Source organism: Lepidochelys olivacea, assembly GCF_965140295.1.
Source record: "Lepidochelys olivacea isolate rLepOli2 genome assembly, chromosome: 1".
Lineage (NCBI taxonomy): Eukaryota > Metazoa > Chordata > Testudines > Cheloniidae > Lepidochelys > Lepidochelys olivacea.
Genome location: NC_140411.1, coordinates 141,175,501 through 141,201,703, shown reverse-complemented (window position 1 = coordinate 141,201,703; position 26,203 = coordinate 141,175,501). Strand labels below are relative to the sequence as shown.

Below are 26,203 nucleotides of genomic sequence, written 5' to 3'. Positions count from 1 at the left end.
TGAATGCTTAGGTTTGGCAATACTGGTCATCTTGTGTGTTTTGGCTTCACTGAAGAGATGGATGTGGGGACAAAAATTTAAAGTAAACAGCAGAGTCAGACTCTACTGCTCACATGTAAGGGCACCTGTCATGTGCAGGTGCACTGAGCTGGAGCGGATGTGGTGCAGCAAGCATGCATGTACAAACAGGCCAGCAGCCAGCTTTCACAGTAGGCTGGGGTCCTAGCTAATGTGCTCAGTAGTAGTTCACAGCTCCAGAGGCATTGCTGCATGCATACTGATGGTACGTCTCCAGACAGACGGTACTTCTACACAGCATTTTAGAAACCACACTAGCGAGTCTCAGAGCCCGGGTCTACAGATTTGAGCTCAAGGGACTTGTGCTATGGTGTTAACAGCAATTTAGACGTTGTGGCTTGGGCTGGAGCTCGGGCTCGGAAACCCACCCCCCTCCCTGGGCTTCAAACCTTGAGCTCCAGCTCAAACCTCTACACAGCTGTTATCAGTGCCATAGCATCAGCCCCACGAGCCTGAGCTTGCAGACCTGAGCTCTGAGACTCGCTGCCACGGTTTCACAGCACAGCGTAGACATACGCACTGTCTCTCACACGTCTGAGAGTTCGATTTTGTCCTAATCAAAAACATTTTTAAAATTTGTATGAAGGTTTCTTTGAAAAGTGCTTAGCACACATGGCCAGTAATTAATTCTCAAAGCTAAATACTGACTTTTAGGTTAACTTTTTTAAAAAATAGAAGAATAATAGTTATTGAGTTACTGTAAATGAAGGTAAGACATCATCTGAAACTAGCAAACTATTTTCAATACCAGTTCTCTTAAGAGCAGGATTTTTTACTTTTTTAAATTAATGCCCTTGTCCCGCAAGATCTAAGGCAAAGATTTTGCACATGGGGTAAAAACATAGCAAATGTTTACTGCCAAGTTAAAATCACTTGAAAAAGGGGCTTCCTAGTAAAAAAACAGACACACAGTCTTATCCGTAGTGGTACCACCAGGTGTCACTATAAGAAATACATGAAATGCAACAAGACGATGATAGTGCATGGCCTCAATAAGTAAATCATTTATTATGAAAACAGAAATTGCATCACTTTGTGCAATTAACTGTTAAACTTTTAAAAGTGGCTGGATCAGAATTCCCTGTACTGGTATCATGTATGCTTCACTAGCTTTATTTCCAAGACAGAATCCCAGTGCCTACAGGATTTTGGAAAGCCACTGTAAATAATATAAAGAGTCCTTTTCCTCTCTCCTCAGGTGCACTTCTGGCTTCCTCTTTCCCATTATAATGGGCAGTGTAATAGGGCATGACAACATTCCAAAAGATTAGAGTTCAAAGATCAGTATTTACCCGAATTTAAATATGTGAATTGTGCACTATTGATAATGCCCAAGGAAAAGATTAGCAAACAAAACCATGAATGACTGAGGAAGATGAAGACATGAAATATTGACAATTAGGATGAGAAGTGAGGACTGTAGGCACAAGTGTGAGGGCTCAGACACCAGGGAGTAGATGAAAAGAAAAAAGGCAAATATAGTAGGTGAAAATAGGGCTTACTTGATGCATATGAAAGATTTATGCAGGAAATATGAAAGAGAAATATATATATTATCAGGTGATGTGAACAAGATCAAGCTATGCAGAGTTGATAAAGAGCCAGATCTTCAGCTCAAGTAAATGAGTGTAGCTCCACTGAAATTATAAATCTGCAGCTCCTTGCAATATTCTAGTCAAATTCCAGAAGTGTAAAGAAACTCTGGTCTTAAAAGCTCATGGTAGATGTCTATAAGCCTATGACACTCTTCAAATGTCAAGTTGGTAAAACTTCAGCCCACAGTTAGGAATTCTTCGAAGTGACGGTAAGAAAAGTATGTATTCATTTTTGCAGAAAGGTCGCATGTAATAAAGAAGATGTGACCAGCCATTTGTCATCAGGGCACAGAAAAACATTCACTCCTACATAAGGGATCTCACTAACTGAAGCTCCCTACAAGCCCCCAGATGTCTAATATGTGGCCATTTCAGAGACTTCCAACATACCGTTGCATAATTCAACACAAATTATAGCCTATAGTGAAGAGAGCTGTAGTAGTAGTACGGATAATTCAGGTCAAGACTGGGGTACATTGGTAGAGCTATGCAGGTAACCTCACAGTGCAGGCAGGTAATATATATATCTGGCTCGAGGCCAAGCTATTACTGTCATTGCATTAGTTCCATGAGAATTAAGAGAAAGAGGGCAAAATATCTACTCTCATAAGTGGAGAAGGAAACGGAAAAACCCAAGAATTTAGAGGAATATAAAGTCAGTCTAATAAATAGAAAAGTTCCCGATAGGATGAAAAACATGTTTTTGTTTAAATCAGGTTACCTAAGTGCAGAGATAATTTAAGTCATTTAAGAGTAAATCCTAATGACAATAGACAAGTTCAGCAGTATAATGTCTTTAATTTTAAAGATGCGGGACAGTGAAGCTAGGGTGGACAAATGCATACATGGACAAGGGAACATCTGTGGCAGTTCAGCCTAAAAATTCACTAAATCTTTGACATCAGAAAGAGGTAACAAAGAGCAATAAGATGAGTGAGAAGCAATATCTTAGAGTAGTAGGAAGTTCAGGAGGATTACACATTCATTCATAACTTGAGATGAGTTTTCACATAACTATTATGTATGCCATTAGAACATTAAATATTTAGTTCATCATAAAATGATGTAATCAGAGTGATGTTCCATTAAAATAGAGTTATTAACATTTTTACATGCAATTACAGAATTTCCCCCACAAAAAGCTATAAAGTAGAGAAACACAGACTCTACATTAGTGAAGAATGTGATTAAGTTGCACTTACAGCAGAGAACAATTTTGCAATATCATTAAACCATTGCTAGGACTTCTCACACAGAACCACGTGTGCCGGTACTTTGGAGTTCATCCATTATATAACACTACATTTTCCTTTGTAGCCACTGCATAGTTAATACAATTAAAGATCTTACTAAAATCTTGCAAAAGATGTAATGGAGTTTGAAGGCCAGTTAGCTCACTAGTGAGAACCAACACCATTTTTAATCATGTAAAGATAAGTCACAATCCTTTCTAAGAGTAATACTTATTTATATTTGATGTAAATTATTGTATTTGTACAAAACGGTAGAATGACAAGATTTTAAGGGCTAAATAATTGTCAATCATCAAATTATGTTTTTTCCTTTTATTTCAGGGCTGTCAAGTTATTGGTGCAACTACAGAGGAATTAATTCCTCTGTTATATGATGGAGTTAGATTATGTTTATTAGTAGGAATACAGAAATCTGGCACATAACATACCTAAGAAAGGTAACTGAGTATACAATTTTCCTCTAAAAGTTTCTCTAATCTTTTAAAAACAATGTACAGCGCTAACAGAGAAGGTTTGTCCTGTCCTCTCAATAGCAAGGATCCATAGTTCTGTGGTGTATGAGCAATCACCACATGTAGAACAATGACTATATTCTTCATAAATACAGTCCTAAATTATACATGAAGACATGCATTTTGGACTTTTCCATTCGTCTGCCACTTGCTGATTCTGGAATCCACAAATGGGGCTAATGGCCTTGTATGCCACACTACATACACACACTCCCTCTTATCTTCAATCACAGATGACATATGTTGGGTAATGGAAAATTCAGAGAAAAATACACAAATATATTAACATTTATATATTTTTTTAAAATGCGTTTGCTGGAATAACTTCATGAGATGCTCCCTGAGGATCCAAAAGGGGCAGAAATCATGCAGTATTATTTCAGTGTGGGCAAAGAGAACATGCAAGGGATGTCTGCATGCCAGAACCACATCTACAGGCAGCAAGGGGATCACAGTAACGACTCCTTTTGAGAGAAGTCTAATTGAGGCCGCTCTTTAGCGGTCTCGCTTGCCATATTACCCTGTGTACGTCTGTGTAAACAACAACTCACCACGGGTCAAAGGTAGTTTGTCTTTTTGAGTGGTTTGTCACAGTGCTGCTGTCTGCTGGCAGTGCACTGCCTCTGTTTGACACACTGGTTTCAAGGAATGTACCCTCTGGACGTGGAGATGGCACTGCAAGAAATACCAATAAGCAGAACTCATCAGAACAGCTTGCTGGCTCCAATGACCTTCAAATAGGTCTCTAGATGGCTACTGAAGACCGATGTATATAAATGTGCTTCATTTAAAGAATGGATTTTGTCCTTTAGTAAATCAAAGAACAGATTTGAATCTAGGTCTCTAGAGATGAAAGGCTACTATACCGTTGCAATGCATCACCCGGTCTTTAATAATTAAGATTTTGTATTATAGAACACTCCCATCAGTTAAAATGGACACGATACCATATGCATATACAGACTGGGAAAGAAATTTTTCTGAACACGAAGACAGTTCATTAAATATGTCCTTGTGTGTTGTATATTGCTAAATGTGATCAGATACTTTGGTGATTAGAATGGTATATAAACCCTGATAAACTCCTTAATTTCATTGAGTTTATTTTTTCCCCAATCCCCACATAAGCAAATTGTCTTGTGTTCTGCAAAGTATTATACTATGTATGCCTTGTGAATCAGCAAAAGTTAGTATTTGCAAAAAATACTTTGTAGATATGCACTGTAGTAAAAGGAATAAACCAGAAGGAATCTACAGACTTAGTACTAGCTTGGTGTTTTTTTTTTCCAGTCACTCTTTTACTTATTCTTGCATAGCTCAGAATATCTTTCTTAGTGCTATGAGTCCACTGTATGTTAAAAATTGGTTAATTGTTTAAGGCACATTGCAAAATTACCTCTGTAAAAGCTGCCAACTCTTCTGGGAATAGGGTCATTATACAGAAGTCTATTTTCTTTACTAGAGGCTCCATCCTCTGGGTGTGGATCATGATACGTTCCACCCTAAGCCAAAGAACAAACATCTGTTAAAAACAAAGGATGACACTTGTACTCTTCTTCTATGACATGTCACAGCATAAAATCCAGCCACAGTTTATCTTTTGTTTTATGAACCGCTGCTATAATGAAACCCAACACTATGCAACCAATTACTATTGGATTTTGTTTATAAAAAGACAAAGCTGGCATTAAAAAAAATATTTGCCCCAAAGGCATAATATTATGGATTTGAAAGTGACTCAGACCTCAGACTTTTGCCGTGAATGAAATGAAGTTGTAATATCTCTGGAAGAATCTTTAACTGCAGGTCTTGTTAGATTCATCTCTGGTGGGATCTGGTCACTCTGTCAAAAGCAAATTAAAAAAAGCAAATAGGAAAAGCATGTGATTTATGATATGTGCATTATAATATCATTAGCACTTATTATGTATATTATGGTAGTGCCTAGAGGCCCCATTGTGCTAGGCACTGTACATAAAAACAATAAGCAACAGTTCCTGCCCCAAAGAGCTTACAATCTAAATAAACATGATAAAAAGTGGAAGAAAGTACTGTTATTTCTGTTCTATAGATAGTAAAATGAGATAAAGAGAACCTGATTCAGGAAAACATTTTAAAGTCCAGGTCTATTTAGGAAAGTCCTTATGCGTGTACTTTGACTTCATTGGGACTTAACCACATGACTAAAGTTAATCAGATGCTTGCAGGGCTTTCTAGAATAACATTTTAAGTGACATTTGTAAGTGACTTGCCTATGATCACACAAGAAATCTGTGATGGAGTCAGGAACTGAACCCAGATTTCTCAAGTCCCAGTCCAGTGCTTTAATTAAGCATAAAGCCACCAAAAGGCATGTCTGACTAGGGATGGGTCAGTTTCTTATAGTTAGTTTTGAATTCATTGATCATTGTGGGTTCTAGAGAGCAACTAAAACATCACTGCATTTTGCTTAGAAGAGGCATTGTGCAGAGTCCTGGACACCAGGTTAAAGTCTTAAATTGTCGAAAGCAGGACATAAAAAGTAACAAAAGTTTTGCTCAATCTGTCAGATAAAACTGTTTATAAAATAAGCAAAAATTGCAAACCCAGATTGGCACACACTAGATGTGTTTAAACTGGAAGAAATGCTTCGGGATTTTCAAGGCTTTTGGTGTGATTACAAATCTGGAGACGAATACAGGCAATCACCAAACAGGCATGTTGGTTGGTTGATTTTGATAGAGCAAGGCTGCCACCCCACTCTGTACATGGCTTTTCTTGAGGCTATGTGACAACTTGCTGGGAAGAAGGAGTGAGCAGATGACTACTGGTGTTGCATGTCAATCAGCCTCACAGTAATGGAGGTCAGTCACCAGGAATGGATTAAGGCAGAGGCACTAGAGGCTTATGCCTAGGGTCCCAGGTTCTGGAGTTACGTGATTACACCAGAATCTTAGCTTTCATTTAAAAAAAAAAAGAAGTCTCTGGCTGTTATGGTTGTGAAGAATATTTGATAACATGACCCAAGTGTAACCAATGGAGCAATGTTTGCCTGACAGCCTGAAATAACAGCTCTCAGACGGTGAACTAATGAATGTATCTCAGTGGAGTTATTAACTCTAAGATCTGCTGCTGTGGGTGGCAGGGGTGTGTGTGTGAGGAGCTGCCATGACACCTTCAATAGAGGATTGTATGTGTATCAGGAGAGAAAAGTGCAGAGGGCTCTGCTCATTCACCCAAATACCTCAGCAACCAAGCTGTAAGTACTGGGAGGGCGGGGCATCCTGCTGCCACATTGCTTCTCCACAGGAGAAAAGGGGCCTCATGCTGCCATTCCTGGTGGGGGAGAAGGAAGCTCGATGCTGCTGCCCCAGTTTCTCCAAGCACAGAAAGAGACATTCTTGGAGTGGGGCCACAGGGACAGAACTATAGGGGAACCCTATGTCATGATGTGCCTATGGCCCCCAATTGCCAGAATCTGCTTGGACCCAGAAATTTACCACCAATTATGTTCTGATTTGGAAAGATGTTCTAGCCAGACCCTGTGAGAAGAGATAACCAGGTGATACCCCTACTGCCAGTGGGTCAGTTAGATCCTTAGCAATATTTAGGATGTGAATTTAAGGTTCCTGCTATTGACTCCCCCCTAGGTTACTAAATTTCCTTCCCGACCTCATTTTCCTCTTGCCCATTTCCTTCTATCCTGCCAGCTATCTAATAAAATCTGGTTTAGTAAGCCCAGGTAAGTATATTCTGCAACACTGCTGTTACAAGAAAGGCAAGCTAAAAACATGCCTTAAACTACAGCCTGATTCTGCTAAAAGTTTGCAAGGTGCTAAAATGCCTGATAAGGTTGCTTCTTGTTTGATGTACCCGTGATTTTTCAGCAGTTAAACTGCAAGTGAGAGAGACAGAAGATGTCATTTATCTTTCCTATTCTTTTTCTCTCTCGTGTTCATCTTTTAAAACAAAACACAAAATAAAAACAAATACCCATCCAAAAAGTGGACTTAAACAACAACCCAAAAGCTACTATCTAAAATCTGACTTTTTTCCTCCCACCAAAGGGCTTAGTGACATCTAAAAGACAGACAAGCAAGGTATTTTCCCTTTAAACAGACCTTGTACAGCTAACAGGAAGAGGAAAGGAAATTGCTAAAAGGAAATTCAGAAAACAGAGAGAGACAGAGAGAGAGAGAGGGCGGGGAAAAGAAAAATCTGAACATTTGATAAAGTATATAAGACAAATTTGTGCTCAACTCAGCTTTTGAGCAAAGAGCGTTGGGGAACAGTTCTTTTAATACAGAGCACAGGCTTTCCTTAACGAAAATACAGTTGACCTGACCACCCCACTCCACCAAATCCCCCACCCTGAAGTTTTGGAAAAAATTACTTTGTACAATCAAAAAATGTTTATGAATTCTAACTAGTTTTGTCAACCCTGTGAAAACAAACAATAGTTCAAGAGATCTGAGAATTTATAAACTTCCTGACATTCACTATCCTTGTTCCTTATGACTGAATTTTCTGACCATAATAGTTTACAAATCCATTTTAACTTTATCTTGATATTGTACCTCAATATAAGGGGAGGAGCAGGAGAGAGCATAAAAGGTATTTAACTCTTACTTTGGATTAATATGTTCAAACCTAGGCTCCTAAATCCATATTTAAGCATGTAAGTAAAAATTGCCAGATTTTCAAAAGGTAATGGGCACCATTAAGTTCTATTAGCATCAGGGAGATTTATGAGGGCTCAGCAACTCAGAAAAATGAAGCCACTTTTATTCCTTTACACCTTTACTTTGCCTAAATATGGATTTAGAAACCTTACTTGAGATATTCAGGTTTGAAAATGTTCTCCTTAAGAGACAAAAGCATACCAAATGAATTAGAAACTGCCAACCCAGACAGACATTCCTAACCAAGCCAAAATGAATCAATGCAATAGAGATGGAAGGCATAACATTTTTCCTAACTAAAATATGCATTTGTCAACTGGTTGTCAAAAGACAAAAATGATTTGATAATTACACTCTGTCTCCACACAATGTGAAATACCATTAAAATTACTTATTGAATTAACATTCACTGCAATAAGACTCACTGTAAAAGATACTACTAAATCACAGAATAAAAATATAAGCTAGCATCGGGAAATACCCTGTCACTGAATTGTGGAAACCACTGCTCTGTTTCAGTAACTATTATACTGACTGCGTGATCATGACTAAAACCAGCTGAACTGAAATGCAAGCTTGAAAATGAGCACTCACGGGGGAAATAAAACCTAACTTTGCAAAGCATCTACTGCAGCACCATTTTAAATGTTACTTTTCTTTTAAAATAGTTCACAGCTGTCATGCCTGCCGACATCCATGGAACAGAAGGGCTTCTCCTACTGCAATCATGTCTGAGATGATGTAGTAAGTATACAAAAACTTGTATTAATATGATTTCTAGAAAGAGGGTTGTATTACTTTAAGAATTGGTGCATCAGCAAATATTATTTCTCTCTCAGAGAGATCCAACACACCCAGGAACAGAGAAACTTTCAATTTATAGACAATTAAGAATGCCTAATTGATGGCTCCTTCCTTATCAAGCAAAGAGTGAAAGATACAGAAAGACATAGCATGGCTGGGAAGCATCCTGGCATGGAGGGACAAGCATCAGGTGGTTCCAACCTTGGCCAATGTCTTGCTGGGTGTCATTAGGGAAATCATGTCACCTTTCTGTTTCGCATTCCACATCTGTAAACTGGGAATCCTACATCTTCCCTATGTACCTGCCTGAAAAGTGGGCTGGGAGGACTAATAAGTCACTGTGAAGTGATCAGAACATGTGAAGTGCTCAATAAATTTCAACTACTATTATTAGATACTGTGTAATGGGGAATCAAGCACAGATTGGAATAACCAGGCAACCAAATACATCTCAAATAGCTGGATATGCATGATTACATGGTACAGAATTTTAAAAATGGCTGTACCCCAGATATATATTAAACTTTATGCTGTCCCCTCAGCTGACAGAATTCAGCAGATGGATAAGGATGGCAATGGTTAAACAGGAATTAAAGGGCAATTTCATTAAATATTGGAATTGACAGAGATGCATAAAAAAGTTTGTCTAATCTCATGCCATCCTTGAATATATTCCTAAACCTTTCTATTATAAATATTTCATAGATTCACATATTTTAAACTGAGAAGGGAACACCATGATCTAGTTTGATCTTCTGCATAACACAAGCCAAAGAACCTCCCCCAATAATTTATGCATCAAGCCCATAACTTTTGTCTGAGTTCCAGCATATCTTTTAGAAAGATATCCAGTCTTGATTTAAAGACTTCAAGTGACAGAGAATCCACCATACCCTTAGGTTATTTGTTCCAATGGTTAGTTACCCTCACTATTTAAAAAGTTTGAACCTCGTCTAGTCTGAATTTGTCTAGCTTCAGCTCCTAACAACTGGATCTTTTTAGGCCTTTTCTATTGGCCTGGAGATCTCTACCCCCATGTAGGTTCTTGTAGACCATGATAAAGTCACCTCTTAACCTTTTCTTGGATAAACTAAATAGATTGAGTTTGTTTAGTTTCTCACTATAAGGCATATTTTCTAGACCTTGAATCATTCTTGTAGCTCTTTTCGGAACCCTTTCAAATTTGTCAACAAATCGCAAACCATTTTTAAATTTCCTTAGAATTCACCATGCTGCTTATATTTGCAGGTACTTATGTAAAATGCTCATTGTATGTAAGTACTTCTCTTTGCACCATATTGCTGTCCAACTTTGCAAAAATCTCCAAGAACAGTATCAAGTTTAAAAAAAAAAAAGATTTTGGGACACATTTTGTACCGATTTACAACCATGTGTACTTTCAATGAAGTCAACAGGATTGAATAAAGAATCAAATCAGCACAGAATCTGGCCCATTCTTTGGAGAAGATCTATAATACACAAATTAAGGCTAGACTACGGTCTCCACAGAGAGATACCATATCTGTGAAGTGCATAACCAAAATAAACTCAGTTCACATTGACTAGAAAGGGGCAGTGTAAAAGCTGAGTGAGAGGAGATGGTTCTGCACAGACTATGTAAATTATCAATCTCGACAGGTGGGTTTGACACACATACAGGGATCACCATTGAGGAGTTACCATTTATTAACAATTTCCACACTACAGTCTCTCACATACCCCAGTTATTTATTATATTAGGCATAGATCAACACTGCAATTGGGAAGTCTGAAAGACTGCACGGGCGATGGCCACTCAAGTATGTATGCAGGGCCTTTGGCAGGCAGGGCTAGCTCATGGAGCCATCTGTGCCTGCTGTGGCTTCACTGCTACTGTTACGCAAGCTAGCTCAGGTAGATCTCCACGGGCTGCAATCACACCTCACAACTGCAGTGTAGATATACCCTTAGTGTAGAGAAATACTGCAGTATCTCAGATACCATACTGTCACAACTGTTAGCAAATGCTGACTTTTTAACAGTGACCACTGTATCAAACTCATGCTGCAGGTTAAGCGACAGAAAATCCCATTTCAGAAATGTTTAAGATTTGTATTTACAGCAGTAAGGCATGCTACAAAATCCAAATATAGAAAATTAAGAAAAATAATCTTGTAAAAATTACATCAATTAGAATAAACACTGGTTCAGTAACCACTTATCAAATCACATGATTTTACACAACTTGACTGTTCTCACATTTTCAGTATTTTGCTAGACGTGACTGTATGCTTCATTGTGGCCCAAATTTTTAAAAGTGCCCTCTTATTTTGAATGGTGGATACCTCAGCACCTCCGAAAATCCAACCTTCCTTCTTTTGAAGTAAAAAAAAAAAAAATACAGAAAAAGCATACAAAATTAGAGGCCACTTTTGACCATCTGAGCCTACATGCATGCAAGAAATACAGAGAAAGAAAACAACCTTCTTCAATAGGCAACATTTCAAACTAACCCTATTAGTATCTTCTGTACAGTCTTCCCGTGAAGAGCCAACAGATCGTGTGAGTGACCTATGCTGCACCTGTGGAGATAACAGTTGCAGGCTGTTTGCTCTGGCTGCCATCCCCTGCCCTACGCTTAAGCCACCCTCTGAGCCCTTGGACCTCACTCTGTCTCGGCTCACATACATGGAATGTCTATGAGGGCGCTGCTGTGAGGAAAAGGGACTTGTGTAACCTAGACCATATGAAAATGATTCATGTGGGGCAGATAATGAATGTGAATGGCTTCCATCCATGTGATCTGGCAATTTCAACTCTTCCATGGTTTTGGAATGTCTCGTTGGCGGTCTTCGGGAATCCAGGGTACCATCACTTCGGTTATTCCTTCCCGAAGGACTGAGTAAAGTTCTATTGTCGCTGTGGCGGGGAGGAGTAGGACTGGTAGGAGAATTCAAGTCCAAGCAGCTTGATGGAAAATACCTACTGCTGTTTGGTTCTGCAATTTGAGCCCTGGCCTCAGAAAGATTACCCACAGATTTCGAATCTGTTAGAACCCCATGAGTCTTTGACTTTGTCCGATAGGAGGGACTCTTTGAAGACTGGGGAATAGTATCAATATAGCTGTGGCGAGTATGTTTCTCACTTGGCTGCAGCGTGCCAGTTTTGCTTTGAGAAGTTTCCATAAACGAGTGCCGGTTCTGCTGAGATCTGGTGTTTGACTTCAGGTATTTTGTACCTGGACCATCAGAAGCTTTTGGGTCCAAATTAAAATCGAACTCTGTTTTTGCCTTTGATTCCTTTGGACTGAGAAGATGTGGTATGTTGTTATTGGCTAGATCCTTGTTGCCAGATCCAGGTAGGTTGCTTGTTTTTTTTGTATGCATTGGACTATGTGCAGCTGCAGGAAGATTTCCATTTAGAAAGCTTTCATTTGCTGGAAGAACCTCTTCTCCTCTTTGCAGTCCGGCCCCTAGAGCCTGCATATCTTTGCTATTCGATCTGTGATGTGACTGCACAGCAGAGCTTTTGCTGGCTTGATTTCTACATTAAAAAGCATATGAACAAGGATTAACACCGTACCATACATACTAATCACTCTCAACTTCAATAAAATACCCTAATTTCTAAATGGAGTACTCAATTCAAAACTGAGAGATAATTTAACGGTGGTGATTTAAATACTGCAAATTAGGCACCTGGAATTCCGCCATCCCAAATACCTAGAACAAATAAATTTGCAATGTATTATTAACAACGTCCTGATAGCCAAATTTTTGCTTCTAATTTGTACAATTAGTTAATGACAATACATTTTTAAACATAACTTATACATTCCAACAGCAGCTTTGAATCCTTTCAATATCTACAGCACTAATGTATGTAAACTGGGGGGTGGGGGGGGGGAGAAAGGGGCAGGAGATGAATAGCTATGTTCTGGTGAAACAGTTCTTGAGTACATCCTATATATGAGATGTAACAATTATTGAAATGTGCAGGGTGAAGTGCCAAATCAGTGCTGTCAAACAATGGATAGACTGAAAAGGTGATACAATTTTTATGCAAATAATTGTAACTGGTTATTTCTATCCTTTTTATGCTTAGAATTTTATGGTAATGCTTTCATTATCTAGTTATGTATTTTGCATAGGGTTATAATAATTACTTCAGCAACCTTAAACTAACTTTTTTTAAAATATAAGAAATAGGAGTCCTGAAAGCTTTAATCAGGTTGACATGGGAAATTTTATGCACTGGGCACAAAGTTTTTTTATAGGGCTAGATTTATCTCTTCCACATCATGCCTTCAAAAGTGCACAAGAGGAGCAGAACAGGAGAAGAGGAGATCTCCTAGGCACCTATAAGAACAACAGAGTTTCTCTCCTGCACATCTCAGATGGTTACAGAAGATGAACTTTGCTGTCCCAGATCTCAAAGTGAAGAATACAGGTGCTCAATTTCAGTGGATCGTATGAGGCGTGCAAGAGAAAAGGCCTGTGACTGCAGATGGTCTAAGATCTAGAGGAGATCAATCACTGCTCTGTGTACCTTTGGAAGGGTGCCACTAGGGAAAATGCCTATCCTCCAGAACTCCTAGCATCAATCACAACAAAGGACCCTGCTTTTGACTGGAGCTCCCTCATCCATCTGCCCCATCTGTCTAAAGGTATGAAATATAAAATGCTATGCATATATTCTTACACATTGGCATATGATGTCTATTTTTATCTAGCATCTTCCACAACAGAGTTAAAAGCATTTATGGAATTAAATGCTTATAATGCGGTTTATTTTTTTAATCTCTTTCACTTACAAATAAATTAGATTTACATGATCAAACTTTTAAGAGAGAAGGACTGATCAATATCACATATTATAGGGCTATTTAAAAAAGTAGATACAAGTCCTTTATTCACAAAAACAATTAAAAAATATAAAAGGTCTTTTCTTTTTTAAAAAATAATTTCAGATTTCTAATTTACTAGTTGAATTCGCTTCAAATATTCACACAAAATGAATCATAACCTAAGAGTAATGAGTAATTTTGGGCTATGATCATCATTTCATAGTTTAGATGTATATTATGTATTGCACACCAAAAACTATGTTAAAAGAACATTAAAATTGCCAAATCAAGCACTCAAAAGTGAGGAAATGCCAAGATTAAGGTTGCCTGTGCATTGTTCTCAGTCCCAGTCTTGTTGTGCAGCCAGTCCCAGTCTCCTGCCCAGCTCCACAGCTGATCTCACCCTCATCCCAACTACTAACTCCCAGACCACCCCCAAAGCCCATTTCCCTCCCTGGATTCCAGTCCCAATCTTACCCACCCGCCACCCAGTCTCTTTTTCCCAATCTATTCCCTATCACGGCAGGTCTGGCTCTTATCCCCTGTGTATTTGAACCAGACAGCTTCCTCCTCCACACTGCTTGGACCCAACAGGGGGATTATTGAGAGCACAGGAGAGTCTGTCTCCCTTGCTCCCAGTTCAGGTATCTAGACCCAGCACCAGCCCTCAGCTGCTATTGTAGAGAGAGTCCTGCTCAGGCCCAGGCTGGAGCATGCCCAGATCAGATAAAATCTCCAGGGAATCTAGCTGCCAAAAATCTAATGTTTGCAGTGGTGTTGTAGCCATGTCAGTCTCAGGAGATTAGAAAGAGAAGATGGGTGAGGTAATGTCTTTCACTGAAGTTCATAGACTCGTAGGACTGGAAGGGACTTCGAGAGGTCATCTAGTCCAGTCCCCGCACTCATTGCAGGACTAAATATTATCTAGACCATCCCCGACAAGCGTTTGTATAATCTGCTCTTAAAAACCTCCAATGATGGAGAGTCCACAACCTACCTAGACAATTTATTTCAGTGCTTAACTACCCTGACAGTTAGGAAGTTTTTCCTAATGTCCAACGTGAACTGCCCTTGCTGCAATTTAAGCTTCTTGTTCTACCCAGAGAGGTTAAGAAGAAAAATTTTCTCTCTCCTTGTAACAACCTTTTATATTGGTCCAATAAAAGATATTACCTCAACCACCTTGTCTCTAACATCTCAGAACTCTATACTTGATCATGTGTGAAATGTAGTTTTTCAGAGGCTTATGTACTGGCCAAATTTCGGTGGATTTTCACAGGAACAACAAAAGGCACATCCCTGTCACAAATGCCACCCCTCTTCCAAATTTTAAGTCTCTGCTCCAAGGCAATTTTTTTTAACATGGGCAAACCCTAGGCTCATTATCAGAAATGGCTGAACCATTTTTGCTGAATTTTTCAAAAAAAATATCAGCCACAGGCAGACACCTAGAAAACAAAGTTTCAGCTTGAATGGTTGAAGTTTGACAAGCAACTGAAAACAGAGACTTATAATGGGGAGTGTTGGGCATGTTTAACAGGCAGTGCTATCAGCCCCATATTTTTATTACAATTACAAAAAAAAGACACACACACACATATATATATACACACACAATTTTTTTTTATTTTATGTAATTGGGCCTTTAACTTATCTTTAATCAATTACCAAAAGTGAGTGTGGAAGAAGTATGTTTTAGGGATGAACTGGCTTCATCTCTCCTGTTAAGCTTAGATATAGAAAACAATACCAATATGACAAAATTATCAGACAACATGTGTTCTTTTTGTGAAGATGATTTAATATTTAAACCTGAAAGAAACTTACTCATTAAATGTAACAAATGAAGCTGATGAGGATCTGGTTACTGTATTTACCTGTTAGATAATGTGTTGGTATCTACATGGTAAGGTTTTCTCTTAGCTGACCGTGAAGGTGAACTTCCACAACGATCCAAGAGTCTCTGAGTTTGAAACGAAGGATGGTTCAAACATTGCTCTGTCAAGTATCTATCTGCTGGATCCAGCTTCAGCAAGTTCTTTGGAAAACAAAGTCTGGGTTTTAAACAAGTATTAGTATTTAAACCAGTCACAGCAAATCTTGTAGCTCAATAACATTTTCATCTCAATAGTTTCGGTGAGATTATTATGTGCAACTGCAAGAATAATTTGCAGTTATATTAATATACCATTTAACAGCAAATCATCACTCCATTTATATTGTATTAAACTCATCTCAATATTGAGCTGCACAGGTCTCTAAGAAACTCAGTTCCTTTTTTCTAATTGCAAGGTAAAGCCATGGAAGTGTGAGAGCGAAGAACAATTACGCTTTCAGAAGCAATAAACATACACACAAAAATGATACATAATAAAAGAGGTTTGATAAAGTTCATTCAAAGAGCTTTGCTATTTATAAAAATATGCTTTAAAACTTTACACACACACACACACACACACACACACACACACACAGAAATGTAGGGATTTTTGTCATTGTTTCATGGGGCTATGATTTCACTAACGCTTTTCAGGAATTCATCTACAGTAGTCAGAAGGAAATTCCTATGATAGTTTTGTGAAGTTTGTTCTATTTCTGAAGACAGACACGGTTTCTGATATTTAGAGAATGAACATTTAATTATAAAGTTAGAAACTAACTGGGTTGACTAACTTGCAACATATGATGACTGCTATTCACACAAGTTCTGTAAGAAATATATTAGTAGTTGTGGTAAGTTAATATGATAAGCAAACACAATACTCATGCCTGAACTAAAATAGGACATTTTGTCTACTATGAACAGAGAACGTATTATTTCTATGTTCTCCTTTATCCTTCAACAGTTATTGGTAATTTATATAAAAATACAGCTTCTAAAAAGTAGTAAGATATCCTAAGGCTATCTGTGTTTCATACTTAGAACAAATACATACCATGATGGATCATGAAGGCAAACATATTACTCAGAGCATGTAAAGTTGTTTCATTACAAACAGTGAGTAATCTCATGGAAACTAAAGTTAAACACATGCATAAGTCTTTGCAGGATCAGAGCCACACTTAGCAATTATTGACTCAACAGAACATATACTATCATCAGTGAGGATAAATGTATTATATTCATAATTTATCTTTCTGCATCCCTTACCTTTTTCGAAATAAATAAATAAATACATACATACATACAACACAAAACAAAACCTATATTAAAATACAGTTATTCATGTTGCATCGTCAACCACTTAAAAGTTAGGAAGTGACAGAATCAAGTGCCTGTGCAACCTTAATTCAGCGTGTGTGTGTGTGTGTGTGTGTGTGTGTGTGTGTGTAACACCCTGTTAATTACATGACCACATGCTATTTTTCCTCCACAGGACCCTTGCTTCATTCAGTGCACAGGATGGATGGTGCTCAGGAAATGAGGCTTCTTTTTATCCTCATAGTACAATGCGTAGACTTGCCTGTACTACGCACCATACGATGCACTGAATAATTAATTTTTTCTGATCTTTTCTATGGCTCTCATCAGTACAGTATTGGACTGCCTCACAAATACTAATGAATTTTCTTCACAAGTCCCCTGTGAGAGGAGTGTATTATTCTCCCCCATTTTACAGATGGGGAAAGTAAGGCAAAGAGCCTGAGGCCAATATAGCAATTCACTGGTGAAGCGAGGGTTAGAACTGAGGGCCACTGGACTCCCACCATAGTGCTCATTGCTCCAGACACAGCCCTTTACTCCAGAGGGGCTGAAAATCCATAGCTTCAACTGGGCATCCAGGTGTCTGGGCATGTAGAAACTGAGGCACATAGAAATAGGGGCTACATGTCAAAATTCTGTTTCAAGTGATTTGCCCAGCACCACTTAGGAAGTCTGCAGTAGAGGCATGGATATAAGTGAATTCTCCTGTGTAGCATTCACCTGCCTTAACCACAAAACCATCATTTCTCCTCTTGCAATCCACAGTCCCATTCTTTACACACTTCTAACCTCCATGGGTTCTACAGATAACAACCTCATTCTCTGAACAACCCCTGAGAACCACCCACTCCGTGCACTGAATGAGGTAAGAGTCCTGTGGAAAAGATAATAGGAGGTCATATAATTAAAACCCATATCATAATGCCCATGAATACACACAAGAAAGATAGAATTAAAGTTTCACAGACAACTTTAATTCTGGCATTTCTTAATTTTTAAGTGCTTCATTTTGCAACCCAAATGACTTAAAGATCTAGGAAAGAACATACAAAAAAAAAGTTATAAGAAAGAAGATGGGTAAAGACAAATTTTATTACAAACACCCTTCCTATCATGCATCATGACCACTGCGTTTCAGTCCTCAGCATTGCAACACAGACTGCTACCAATTGTGCTTCCGCTAATACATTAGCTAACAATAGGAAAAAACTGTTATCCTCTTTGAAGCAGCCACTAAAGGGGGATGCACAAGACAGAGAGTGGATTATGCCTAAGTAGCCCAATTTTAGACTCCACAGAAAAGGATAAAGCTATGAGCAACTCTTTTCTGAAAGGCAGTATGGCTCAATGGATGAGATTTGGGCCCTTGAGTCTCAAGATGAGTTTAGAACTCATGCTATCTTGGTTACCATGATGAATTATTTGTATTTGTCTCTGCTTCAGGAATTCCCATCTCACTCCCATCAAGTGGGGGTGGGAGGTGAGGAAGGGAAAAGGTCTCCTGTCTCATGTAGTGCCCCATCAGTTACAATGCTGAGAAGGGAGGGTGGCTGACAGGAGCCAAGATGGTTCACTCTCCACCTCTGCTAGAACAGCTGCTCCAACATCAGCCAGGCTGAGTTTCGGCTCCTAACTATTCACAGTACAGTGTATCGTGCTGCAGTGATGGTAGGGACCCAAGCTTGGAATGTGCACTGTTTTTGGCATGTTGCCAAAATCAGGCAGTAACAAGTATAATACAGAACAGGGAAATGAAGATTTTCAGCAGATTACAACTCAGCCAAATCTGAACAGAATTTCAAGGCAATAGCAAAAGGTATTTTTTTTCACCTCAGGGCTTTCCCCCAGGAAATATCAAAGATCTTCTGGAAACAGTGGAGGTTGTTAAAGTTTATCAAAACAAGTTCAGAAGATTCCTTTTAAAAAGGGAATGTATTAGGGAATATAAATTTAGTGGTCACTGCAAACTTTGCCTATATAATATACACAAACAAATAATGCAGGTTTTTCCTACCTTCATAAGGTCAAGCAAAACACCACTTAAAATTCCTAAATATCTTCTCTCCAAAGACTGAGGATGGCTGACTGCTGGGAACTGTAAAAATAAGAATATAGCATAAATGTACAGTGTCTGTAAATCACCAAAACATTTGTATAAAGGGAAGTGACTTAGACACTGCTTGTTCTGTCAAACCAGTAGACACCAAAAGAGAGTAGGTAGTAGCAAGAGAAGGAAGTCAAAGGGGTATCATGTGAAATAACAGGTGCATTAAAGTGGACACAGTGGTACCTGAAACACCACACAACAATAGCATTAAAGAGACAATTTTCTGTTGATACACCCATATGTACAACAGTCCATTCAATCAAACAGAGCAAGGGAAGCTATCCTTGGGGAACAAGATATTCAACTAGATCTTCTTATCAGTGACTAAAATAATCCAGTTAGATATACAAATGGCTGTCGCTGCATTACGATTGATAGAAATATGGAAGGTATAAACAAGCTAATAATGGGAGAAGTACAAGGAAGATGAACATAGGTATTATTCCAAAATGTTCTAATTTGACCTGAAAATAATCCCATTTTGAGCATGAATGGTATTGAATTAATTAATAAAGGATTAAACAGATTACTTGGAATTTTTTTGGGTAAAAAAGATCACCTAGAAATAGAACAACCAATCTTCTTTCCAAGTATTAAGTCTACCAAGAACCTTCTGGAACTAATTTTGTTGGATCTCAGCAGACTACTGGTTGCATAATTTCCCATATTGTAATGTGTTAAGACTCAATATCACTCCCTTAACTCTAGCTGGTCTAGGGTTGGCAACTGTACAGATGCAGTAAACACAGACCCTGAGGGCATTGTCCATTAGGCTCTTGCAAAAACCAATCAAAGGCTATGTCCAAGCCCAGACCCCATTATCCAGAAAAATGGAAAAGAGAGACATGGATGCTTTGAAGATGGGGAAAGTAAATCGCAGGTTCTCATACGAGGCTCATCACTGTTATCTGAAGTGTGAAAGTGGGGCCTTATAGGTTTTTATGAGAGCTTAGAGAACACAGAGGTGAAAAATATGATTGCATCATCCAAGAAAGGGCTATAACAATAACAATTTTAAAAAGTGAACCTCACCAATGGTAGACATTTAGACAGACCTGAAAATGAGCAGAGAAATGGTAACTTAACAGAAGGGGTGTAATTTTCATGAAAGTTACAGTATTATGGATAAGATCTTTTCCTGGTATTAGGGTAATGAAAAGAACCATAAATGCAGTAAGTTATGCTTCTTGGATTTTCAAAATGCACACAACTAATTCTCAGGAGTGCAAGACTCAGGGCTAGCTTTTGCAGGTTCAATCTCTTTTCCAGAAGTGTGAAAATTATGTTTGATAAATAATGAGAGAGAGAGAGAGAGAGAGAATGAATATACTGGTTAAATTTTGATTGTATCAAAAATCTTTTAAAGTTATTTTCTTGTTGCGACATAGTATGCAAGAGTGTGAAAGTGACTCTTCTAAATAGCTAATGTTAATAGTATGGAGTTTCATTACTGGGACGACAGGAGTTTCCAGGAATAATTTACTTAACTTGAAATGTTCCCAGTACTAAAAATAAAAACCAATATGTAACCATCAACACACACAATTTCTTGTCGCTGCTGTTTATTGACAACGAAAGCTTGAGTAGACAAGAGTTGTGTGGGTGAGGTGGGAATGATACAAAGGAAAGGGAAAAGGCAGGGGTCAAGTAGCTAAAACTAGTTGAGCTCCAGTGAACTAAGTTGATGCTATGAAAAACGGGATGTTTATCCCTAGTCATATCCCCCCAAACATGACCTAAATGACTGAACTTCTGCACCTCAGTATTTACATAATCATTACCAATAGTACAGGCCACCTTACTGAGTGCTGTTTGGTACTTGGTTAAAAATAATTTAATCTTTCTGATATAGAAAATATTCAGCATGTGTAAAGACTCAAGAATGGCCCTCTTAAGAACTCTTTGGCTGGACACGAAAATGAGCAGAGAAACAGTAAAAAGGATTAAAAAAATTTACACACACACACACACACCCCTTTTTTGAAGGTACTCAAATTTCTGAAGGGGAACTCAAAAAGCCATGACTGAGAACCTCTAATCTTCATTGAGCTAAAGCAATCCTTCAATATCAGTAGCGGCACAATCAGAAATGTATATAATGGGATATTTATAGACAAGTGTACCAGGGTCAGCACCCACTTCTTGCAAGCGCCCCCCTGGTTAGGTGTGTCCACGGTCTTTAAACCAGTCCAGTCATGGTATAGGGCTGTATCCCTAGGACTTCCTCCCTGGAGACACTATCTTTCTGTGTCCCTCCCCAGGCTCAGTCCCTACTCAGTCCCAGAAGCCAGCCAGGACTTCTTTCATTACTCCTCCAGTCCCTTCCAGCAAACTGTCTTTGGCTTAGTCCTAACAGCCAGCCAGGAACACCTCTTGCTCCCCCAGTCCCTGCAAACAGACTTAGCTGTCCATAGTCCTGCTGTTCTTCCACCCAGGCATGCAATCCTTTATTCTCCAGCTCCAAAGAGCAACTAACTACTGCTCTGTTCTGCATCTCCTTTTTACGGGGCCCCCCTGGCCCCTGATTGGCCGTTCCAGCAGCCCCTTTGACTGGTTGCTTCCTTACAACCACTGTAGGACACTTGGAGGACCTCTCCACTGCTCCTTTCCTAGGGTATGGCAGAACCCTGAGGTCTCCACCAGGGGGCCTTTGGACCTAGTCCAGCCCATCATAGAAAGCAAAAGTTACATCCCTGAACTTTTTACACAGAGAAGATGGCAAAGACAAATTGCTTTATGTACAACACAATGACCTAGAAAAGTTGTCAAGAAAGGCTTTCTCGGTCATAATGAGTAGATAGCATCTCAGATAGCACAGTCCACCCAACATATTCAGAACCTCTACCTGCATCAGTGTGATATGTAATATGGGCTTTTCTAGATCATTAAGACTGGCCACTTTATTATTTATTATTGTTAATATTGCTCTCTGATCTTGCTTCATCTGTAACCACCCAAAAAGTCATGTGGGATAGCCCAAGACCAATAAGACCATGGAGGATATTGCATTATCCAAGTCATTCACAGTGGGGGAAAACATGCTGGAGCCAGCCAGCATAAAGAAACCAGTCTTGGTCCTTCAGTTCCCTTGACCCTGGCAGGAGATCTATAAGATGATCTAAAAGACCTTGAAGGTGATTCAGATTCCTTCAAAGAACGAAGAAGAAACATAGATTTCTACGGAATAGAGAGGAGTGGTCCCCACTGGGATTTGAGGTGGTCTGTGTAATGGAGACACCCGGAGGACCAACAAAACTGCGGGTCAAGGTGGTTGGAATTCAGACAAAGTGACTGCTACTGGCATAACAGGTGCTGAGTGCGTTAGTGATTTCAAAGACACCAAAGTTGCTTTAAGTAGAACCAGCTGGGGGGCAGACATAGAAGATCCCTCACCAACAAGAAGGGCTGCAGATAGAGAGTACTGAAAGGGTAAACATTGGTACTGAGATAGACTTGATCGGCTGGAATGAGGGAGAGGGAGCCGGTAAGGGTGAAGACACCGGTCTCAACAGGTGGAATCAACTGTGCTGCCTCATACAAGAGCTGGTGAGTACCTAGATTTGTCATGTCCTGAACTGGTACCAGACTTCCTGAAAAATTTTTTTTTAGGAGAAGACCAATACTTAGAGCACTTGTCAGCAACTGAATGCTTGGAGCGCTTCAAGGAGGTGAGTGGGGAGGGCGAAGGGTGACCTTTCTCATCAGACTTACACTTTGAATCATGGCAGTGGGAGGGGTGCTCCTCGTGGACTCTGAATCTGCTACCTCGGGGTCAGGGCTCAGTTCCGACATGGGACACATGGTCTTTCATAAGGTGAACTTTGAGGCAGAAATCCCTCTTTTTTGTGTCTTGGTGGTGAAGGAGGTACAAATAGGGCATTTTCCCCCTCACCTGGCCCTCACCAAGGCAAATCAAGTAGCTACTACTATGTACATTATAGGAATTTTGAAACACTGGCTAACTAATGCAAATACCATGGGGAACTCCAACTCTCCCCATGGACAGTGAGAAGGAACTGAAAGGGAAGTGGCAGACACACCCATTTTATGCCTTCATCTGAGAGCGTTTGGAGATATGGAGCACGTGTGACTCCTAGTGGTATTGCTGGCAAATATCTCTGACTCCAAGTGCCTTGAGTGCACATACACCTGCAATGGGACGTATATGTGCACAATCACTTGAAGGAGAACTTAAACGTGCCTAAGTTTAAAAATGTAAGTACTTTCAGTATCAGAATCTAAGGTTGGGATCTTAAAGTGGGCTTAAGGGACTTAAGTGACCAACTTCTGTTGATTTCTAATAGGAATTGAGCACTTAACTGCCAGAGTCTAGCACCACTAATCATACCTCATCTGAACTATACAATTAAGATTAAAGGTATTTTTAATACTCTACTGTCACACACCAATAATGGTGTTAGTTGTATTTTATGCATATCGATAATAGCCAAAATTACATAATGAACCTATGAACAGTGTGATGGTTCAGTAAGTACTGTTTACACATCACAGGGTAAGTTTTCAAAGCTATGTGGATTTGGTAGAGGTAAACACAGACATTCTGTTAACAGTTGAACACAGCTGAACAATTTCCAAAGTAGTGTGCAGGAAGTTTTGCATTAAGTCTCCATTAACATGAGCAGTAATTGTGAGATTAACCTGCCATAAACTACTTCAATAATGTAAATTAAACTCTGTTTTCTTCCAATGCTTGAGCAACTGCATTAAAGTAAAAATCCTGTGAATATGGAATACTTGGCATTCATTGGCACTCACACTTATTCTGTACCCCCTCAAAGAACATCAGCAATGATTAATGTATGCTCATATAAAATGCTGAACTATATTTTAAAGAGCTGAAATAACTTGAGAATACCAGAAAGAAACAAAATTAAGTTAACAGATTAAGATGCATCTCCTAAGAAACAACAACAACAAAAAAGTAAAGGCAAAATACAAAAATGTATGAAAATTTTAGAATACAGCACAGTTGTCATTGGAAAAAAAGTGAAAGACCTAGAGAACTATGGGCTAGATTCACAAAGAAACTTAGGTGTGGTGAAGCTTACGAGATCGGACCCCACAGACAAGTTAGGTGGAAAAATACTTATCTGCTCCCAGTTTGTGCATCGCGTTGGGCAAGCTTTGGGACTTAATCGTCTGGATGCCTGGCAGGGGGATGCAGCATGCATTCTCATAGGCAAAAATATAGATTCTAGAGAACTGTTACTGCAAAAATTTAAGCACCGAGCGATTATAGGTGCCTCCGGGGCTCAGAGGCTGCTGAGCAGGGGTTTTGTGAATCCCAGTGGGGCCTGATTATGGGACTTAGGCTCCTAACTGCCACTTTAGGTGCCTATGTCCTTTTTGTGAATCTATCCCTGGGTGCCTGGCATGAACAGGCTCGGAGCAGGAAGTCTTGTAAAGCTACTTTTAAGTACTACCTTCTCATATGCACTCTTCAACCTTCACTCACGTCCAGAGCTCTAGTAAAGCTTCTTCACTGTAAATATTATCAGATTTTTTAAAAATAATTCAATTCTATCCAAAGACAATTTATAAATATTTTTCCATTTGAGATCAGCAATTCTGAGCATATAGGAGAGAAACTACATTGTTTCTTCTTTGGTTCTACTAGCATTATTGTTCACAAATTGCATTATTATGTGAACTTTGAGGGAAGATAAAAAGAACATGTTCACTATCTTCACAGTCTCAACACAGCTGTAGCTCACGAAAGCTTATGCTCTAATAAATTGGTTAGTCTCTAAGGTGCCACAAGTCCTCCTTTTCTTTTTGCGAATACAGACTAACACGGCTGTTACTCTGAAAACTATTAATCTTTAAATTATTTTTATTTTTTCATTTTACAGTGGTTTACCAGTGATAGGTTTGGCCATCTGCATGGCTTGGTCATCTGTACTGGATGAACAATGGATGCGTTCCAAAGGATCTCCTGTATGGAGAACTTGCAGATGCTCAAAGGCCACTGGGACAATTGAGACTCGGGTTGAAGAGGGACTTAAACTTTTCAGCATTGATACCACAAGCTGGGCAGATGCAGCTAGCAACAGGCCACACTGAAGGGTTGCACTAAACTAGGGAGTCAAAGGGGCTGAAGAGAGGGCAGGAAAGTGAAGAGAACAAATAGGAAAACACAGCAGATCTCATACGCTAGTCCGGCACTGTGATACTGTAGCATGACCCACAGTAACTGAACTGCTTTGGTGCTTACACCATTGTCTTTCGAGACTGGTGGTTGCCTACTGTCAGTGTCAGGGTTACATTTTTTATAGAAAGTCTGCTATGTGATCTCAGAGCACACCTTAGATGGATTAATCCATTTTAGCCAAGGCTATAGTTCAACAAGATGCAAGAGGATCTCCAGAAGGGGCCACCATTTTGCCAAAAAGGAGCATTTTTAGAACAAACTGAACCTCATTCAGATTCTACTCTCCAAGAACTTGCTTAAGATGAGAGTCCAGGTGGAGAGTACTCCTGTCTTCAAATGGAATAACTGACATCTGGTAGCCTCTTGAACAAGGAGCCACTAGAGAGATGTATGTTGTCAGATCTGTGAGAGAAGGTGACACAGAATCTAGAAACTATTTCCCATTAGGGATTTTTCCAATTCTGTCACCTGCATGTACCTCAACTTACTTATGGGACGATGTTTACAGAGCCCTACACTGTCAGCCCTGTTTTCTGTGAGGAGTAATCGCCTCTGTTTAGATCTTGGGACCTTCGTTAACATCTTTAGGGTGGGCATTGGCTTGTTTCTGCTCCCATGCTGCTTTCCTGGGGTCTTTAAGATGCGACATCTGTCTTCTTCCTCAGGCAGGGTGGTAGAGAGGCCACCCATTGCTCCTCAAGGCCCAGATGTAACAGGGTGTCCGGAGCCAGGAACTAACTCAGCACCCTGTCACTCTAACATCCACCAGACGAGCTAGAGCTGAGGGGTAATTGATGGAGATGCAACCCCAGCAGCTAGGATTATATAATAAAGACAGGAAGGAGTGTGGAAAAGGCGCAGGGAGCCTGAAGGATGGCTGACGTACACAGGACTCGATGCTGCTAGTACTATTACTTAGAAGCAAGTGGGGAAGCTGCTATTGATTGTAAATATAGCTATAAACAACACTACAGGCCGTGGCCTGCTGGAG

The 26,203-nt window shown here is 39.4% G+C and overlaps 1 protein-coding gene across 2 annotated transcripts in view; it reads right to left on the bottom strand.

Moving 5' to 3' along the window:
* The window catches only part of CDKL5 (cyclin dependent kinase like 5), a 208,359-nt gene that overhangs the window by 12,864 nt on the left and 169,292 nt on the right, over positions 1-26,203 (bottom strand). For both annotated transcript variants that reach the window (XM_084650302.1, XM_084650303.1), the window contains exons 11-16: positions 18,948-19,028; positions 15,606-15,766; positions 11,396-12,425; positions 5,183-5,281; positions 4,835-4,940; positions 3,990-4,113 (exon numbers count right to left, since the gene is read on the bottom strand). In XM_084650302.1, the coding sequence (XP_084506428.1) occupies positions 3,990-4,113; positions 4,835-4,940; positions 5,183-5,281; positions 11,396-12,425; positions 15,606-15,766; positions 18,948-19,028 (1,601 nt within the window). The remainder of the gene's footprint in view (positions 1-3,989; positions 4,114-4,834; positions 4,941-5,182; positions 5,282-11,395; positions 12,426-15,605; positions 15,767-18,947; positions 19,029-26,203) is intronic.